This window comes from Melanostigma gelatinosum, assembly GCF_949748355.1.
Source record: "Melanostigma gelatinosum genome assembly, chromosome: 23".
In the NCBI taxonomy this organism is placed as follows: Eukaryota; Metazoa; Chordata; class Actinopteri; order Perciformes; family Zoarcidae; genus Melanostigma; species Melanostigma gelatinosum.
This window is the reverse complement of record NC_136656.1, coordinates 5,282,595-5,288,176: the sequence shown is the minus strand read 5'-3', so window position 1 is coordinate 5,288,176 and position 5,582 is coordinate 5,282,595. Positions and strand designations below refer to the sequence as shown.

The 5,582-nt window shown below is 43.4% G+C and overlaps 1 protein-coding gene across 1 annotated transcript; it reads right to left on the bottom strand.

The window, feature by feature from the left end:
- Positions 1 to 3,032: 3,032 nt before the first annotated feature.
- mrpl52 (mitochondrial ribosomal protein L52) lies at positions 3,033 to 4,637 on the bottom strand. The gene is made up of 5 exons (XM_079296048.1): positions 4,600 to 4,637; positions 4,154 to 4,223; positions 3,693 to 3,760; positions 3,388 to 3,452; positions 3,033 to 3,284 (listed from the first exon to the last, which is right to left on the bottom strand). The coding sequence occupies exons 1-5, from the start codon at positions 4,631 to 4,633 to the stop codon at positions 3,132 to 3,134; spliced, it is 390 nt and encodes a 129-aa protein (XP_079152174.1). The 5' UTR covers positions 4,634 to 4,637; the 3' UTR covers positions 3,033 to 3,131.
- Positions 4,638 to 5,582: the final 945 nt, after the last annotated feature.

Sequence of the window (5,582 nt, the reverse complement as noted above, 5' to 3'; positions counted from 1 at the left end):
CTTCCAGTTTCTGTCCTGAAAATCAAAAGGAAACTGTGAGTCCTGTACAGTACAATGATGCCAGAAACTCTTGCTTTGCCCCGCAGCCCTGTTAAAGGTGTTGCACTGTTCAACTGAAGCCACGCCGTCTCTGTGAGCGGAGCGTTCGGACAAGATACGATCATGTTTGATGTCGTAAAAGATGTTGCTGGGAAATAAATCAAACGCAAACCCCCCTCTCTCTTCCCCCCCCCTCTCTCTCTCTCTCTCTCAGCCATTTTACTGTAGAACCCGTACAGCCTGGCTGGGCGGTGCAGGAACAACCATCCAGCTCAGCACTTCTTCTCCATGCCAGGCAGGAAGTGGCCAGGACAGCTGCTTGCAATTCAACCTGAGGCTTTGTTTGGGTGACCTACATAATGCCACCATTTACCTTCTACTGTAACTTGTACACGTACTCAAGTACAATTGTACGGTTCCTGTGCGCTACTTGAGTATTATCCATGTGATGCTGCTTCAGATTTCTACTCGACTACATTTCAGAGGCAAATGCTGCACCTCGAGCTGCCTGGTTTCAAATTAGTTTTACATAACAAACATAAATGCTGATAAAAAAGTGATATGACAAACATTGGACGAGATAGATGATTTATTCCCCCGCTAAACTCCTCAGATGGTTTCATTGAAATAACAGTTTGAGGCCCAAATTATATAATATTTCACTAAAAAAGTGAAATCCCAAAAAGAAGTCCAAATATGAATACAAATTTGCGAAGCAGAACTTCTTCAACCTTCCTCATCAATCACCTCACGACCCCTCAGATTCATCTTGTGATCCTTTGGAGGGGCCCGACCCTCAGGTTGGGAGCCACTGGACTAAACTACGAACTGTATAGTTAAAACGTCACCGCGACAATTACCGGCAATTACAATACAGCACTAACATTTTTCTGCATAATGAGCACTTGTAAATAATACTTCTGTACATGTACTTGCTGGTACATGTACTCAAGCAACGGATGCGAGTACTTCTTCATCTCCTACAGAACAAACTGAAATGAAACAAGAGTGAAAATAATCTGTCCTGATGCCAAAACACATATAATTCAGGTTTCATAAAAAAAAAGCAAATAAATACCGAAAGTACGAAGGAAGCCACGTGGTTTACTGTCCAACCGGCAACAAACAAAGATAATTGCGTTCTGCAGCGCATACAGTCATGCACAGTTCAAAACATTCAGGCTGTGTGATTTGTAAAAAAAACAAAAAAAACATGCTACCCAGGGTGCCCCGTACTCTACAGGAACGGTCAGGAAGCGGTCTCTGGGAACAGAGTTGCTGAATCAGACCCCGACTCTGCACCCCCCCCCCCATCCCAGTCACATCGGCCAGGAAGCCCTCCCTGTTGCTGGTCCACCCTCACCCTTCGCCCTCCATCCGAGCAGACTGCTCCTCACCTAGCGCCCCCTGAAGCACCCCAGCAACCCTCCCTCCATCGCTGACATCTGCACAATAAGCAACATCTGGTTCTCATTTCCCCAAAACCAAAACAACACGAGGAGGAGAGGAAGGGAGGAGGAGGAGGTTGTTGAGGAGAAAGACATTCACAGAGAAGCAGGATGTGATAAAAAAAAAAAAAATGGTGCATCAAGAGAAAGAATGAGGAGTCAGATTTCTCACTGTTGGTGCATTTAGGCGGTCTTTGATGGTGCAGGTGTGAGGATGTGCGTGTGAATGAATAAATGACGCCACGCGAACCACTTTTACATTTCTAACAACCGTTTTTTTTTGGTCTTTAACGCCCTTTGTGGCCGGTTCAGTGTCCTCCCACGCAAGAAACAGTCAGCTCCTTTGGTCAACTGTATGAAAAAGTCAAGACAAGGAGGGGAAAGGGGGGATGGGGGGGGGGAGAGAAAACTCCCATCCCCACAGAAAAGAATCTGCAACTCAGCAGCTAGCAGCCCTAATTACAGTGGGGCTTTGCTGAAGTCTGCAACAAGACAAAGAGAGACGAGAAAAAGGAGGCAGATGGAGGAGAGGACGTGAGGAGGAAGGGAGCAGGAGTGAGGGTGAGGAGAGGGTGACCTCATTCAGTAAATAGTCTGTTTATAAGTCAAAGTCACACTGAATTAGTGCTGACTCTACAAAGGCACAGCTGCTCAGCGTCTCTCTGCAAAACGTCCCTTTACACCTTAAATGCATCTGACAAAAAGTTCCGTTTGATTCTCTTCGAAATAATTCATCAGTGTTATGATGTTTTTAAAAAAAGATTAACAACTTTAAAGACACAAGGAACTGGGATTAGGTTTCATTCGTCGCAGCCGATTTACATTTTCTGCTTTTAAAATCAAAACGGAGCAAAAGAAAAGTGTTTCTGCAGAATGATTAAGACTTCGCCGAGCTTCAAATTTGACACTCGAAAAGAATATCTCTTTCTGTGGGATGCGACTTGGCTGCAGCAAGCTGATCATCTTTCCAGACACCGGGCTGCAGAAAAGCACATTCAAAATTCAGACTTTTTACCCCACGAATTATTGCTTTTAAATGAGCAACACAAAGCATGATGTGAGCCCAAAATGTAGCTGGAAACACCCCTTTTTCTGACTTTTTAATCTTGGAACAGATTTGTCTTCACTCGTGCTAATAAAAACGTGCAAATTGTCAATTATTCTGGTGATGGCGTCACATAAGACTCTCTACTTAAACTTAACGAAGCCGCTTCACTGAGGTAGTCTTGAGAGAAACATTCGTCATGTATTTCGAGTAATAACATTGAGTTACAACAGCATGCCAAGGTGTGCACTCCCTCTCTCTCTTTAAAACACACTCATACACAGCAGATCCTGAATCAGTGCTGTACTTTATGTTTCGCCAGCTCCTCCCTTCCTCTGCCCGACCGACCCAAACTCCTCTCTGAGCCCAACTCAGGACAAAATGGCGTTTGAGCCGTCGCACTGCCTCGCAAAAAAGGAGAAATGCTGCAATCTAGTGGAAGCTGAGAGACATCAACTCAGAGTGACATCTGCAAAATGATCGAGGAAACAATATTTAGAGTACAAATCAGAACATTTATTGCAGAAATCCATGAAAAACAAACCCACAAGTCCTCATACATATATTCAATAAATCACAATAAGGATATGATAACATGTCTAACTTTTAGATGCTTTCTTCATTAGCAACCTCCCTTTAGGTTTGAGTAAGAGAGACTTCTTGTACTCCTCCAGTCGTTTGGCTTCTTCCTGTTTTTCACTCCACGCCTCCATTCCTCTGTCCACCTCCGAGGTCAGCATCACGATACGTCTCTGTGAGACAGAGCAGGAACATGGTTACAGACGGAATGATGGATGAAACAGACGAGACAAGGAGATTTTAAAAAGGAAGATGCTTTAAGGTGTTGATACTCACTGCTAACACTTCCCTCTCTTGCTTTCTTCTCAGCTGTCCTTTCATTAGAGGCGCTGGTCTCCCATCTGTCCCGTTCCAAACATTAAAAAAAAGAAAAAAGGAAAATGACAAAGTGTGCTACAAGTAGAGGACAACATGGCCACCGCTTTCTCCAACTATTACAAGCAGGATTTAATAAGAGCGAATACCCGACATGGAAATAACATGAATCCCTGCTGACTGCCTCTTTAAGCGAGCTCTAAATGTGTCCTTTGTTGCTTGATAATACCTCCTAATATCTGAAAGAGGTCAAAATATTACAATACCTGCAAACGACCAATCAGGCAGATCTGTCAGAGGGCCGTACTCTGTGCCACTTCGGGCGAGTCCTTGTCTGCAAGCAAAACACAAACGTTATGAAAGTAGAAACAGGGAATGAGAGGACTTGTGCCTAATCAGCTATTTTTCTTCCACTGTTCGTTGACCCCCCGTTACAAATGTCCCCCGTTCTCATCTAGTCGCAGTAGTTCAACCCCCCAACACATACAGCCATGAAAAGGCTCTCCACGTCTTCTGTATGCAGTAGTACTTCCTAACACCCGTAGACTGACTTTGATGTGTAAATCAGTAGAGTTCATCTTAAAAGGACTAGCACTTCAATTCCCCTTCTATTGTCAGCAGTAGAGATGCATGTACCCAAACTAGACTTCAAATAAACTAGATTTAACTGCAATTACATACTTAAAACCTGCTAAATACAGCAGCAGTGTGTTAACAGTGAACTTACTCTTTCCTCCATTTCTCCCCAGCTTGTACGCCACACGTTGTGCTGAACTGCCTGCTGGAGAGCCGCAACACTGGAACACATCACAAAACAAAACCGCCGTGTACAAACACTCCATGAGATTATGAGCAGATACAGATCTGGATACAATAAGTACAAACGCTCGTGTGTTGGTACTTTCTTTCGCTAGTGTGTCAGCTGCGTAACATTGCGCTGAAATAACCCTGAACATAACAAATGCTGCTTTACTGAGGAGTTTGTAAGACAGAACTGTTAGCATTAGCGTTAGCATCCGTAGCTCTTACGGTATTTCCGGCGGTTATTCACGCGGGCATGTGTATCAAAGGCAGCGAGTAAGTACGAGAAGATATTTACAACAACGAAGATGGAGTTTAAGGTTTTTAACGGGTCTCAAATACATCGGTTTTCGTGAATAACCTCTGTCTCACCTGCACAGTACAATGTCCTCACGGGGGCCGCCATGTTGTCTGCGAAATACCGCGTTGGCCACTAGGTGGTGCTAAAGGTGCGCTGAGGTGGCCTGGCTGTCTTTATTGTCACTATTTTGTGACTGAAAAGTAGATTTTACAACTAAAAGAAAAGAAAAGAAAAGATGAAAGTGGCAATATATATGTATTTTCTATTTTTAGATTGATTTTGCTTAAGTTTTGTGGTTGTTGATGTGTTTGTGGTTGTTTTATATTTCTACAATGGACATACAAAGACAGTACAGCACTACAAGCAATGCAGATGTTGAATCTGTGCACTGTACATGAAGGGAACTTCAACAGTGTACATACAGGGCAGCACGTGGTAGAGACCTTTTGGGTTCAACAGAGGCCCAACAGCAATTTTCTTTGCCTGAGGGCCCCATAACAGGAACATACCTTCGGCCATCACCATCATTGAAACACACATTTTCTCTTTGTTGCTGTTGCATTTTCTTGGTATTTGGTCCTCCACGATACTCGCTGTTGGTGTATGCATCTTTAATGTAACGTTTACCTGTAATTAAAGATATAAACTGCCCCGTTTTACTGTAGGAAACATATGCTGATTATCTGCAGTTAAGGCTTTTATGGTGGAAAGAAAATAATCCATTAGATATTTCATTGAAGGTATTCATTGAAGTATTTCATTGAAGGAGCTCTCTGCTGATTGTACATGTCAAAGTCAGGTGACTCGTCACGAGGAATAGTTTTCACAGCCAACAGTTGAATAACGTCTCCTGAGGCTGTGGGGTGAGGTTAGTCACGTCTAAAGACAATAAGATGTCACAGTGACGTCATCGTTGCTATAATATCTTTAGAGGTCCACAAGATCACTTAGGAGAGACCAGTATTAGTGTACTCTGTCGCTCGGGTTTAAATAAGTGAAACACCAGAGTTCCGCTTCAAGTTTGGACAACACATCTTTCTACTGAAATTATTCA

What these genes read in the sequence shown, in the direction of transcription:
- mrpl52 (XM_079296048.1), bottom strand. Translation starts at nt 4,633, where the DNA reads ATGGCGGCCCCCGTGAGGACATTGTACTGTGCAG. An exon ending in GAGGACATTGTACTGTGCAG is followed by an intron (nt 4,224 to 4,599) that starts GTGAGACAGAGG and finishes GATGTGTTCCAG; the next exon opens with TGTTGCGGCTCTCCAGCAGG. An exon ending in GGGGAGAAATGGAGGAAAGA is followed by an intron (nt 3,761 to 4,153) that starts GTAAGTTCACTG and finishes TTTTGCTTGCAG; the next exon opens with ACAAGGACTCGCCCGAAGTG.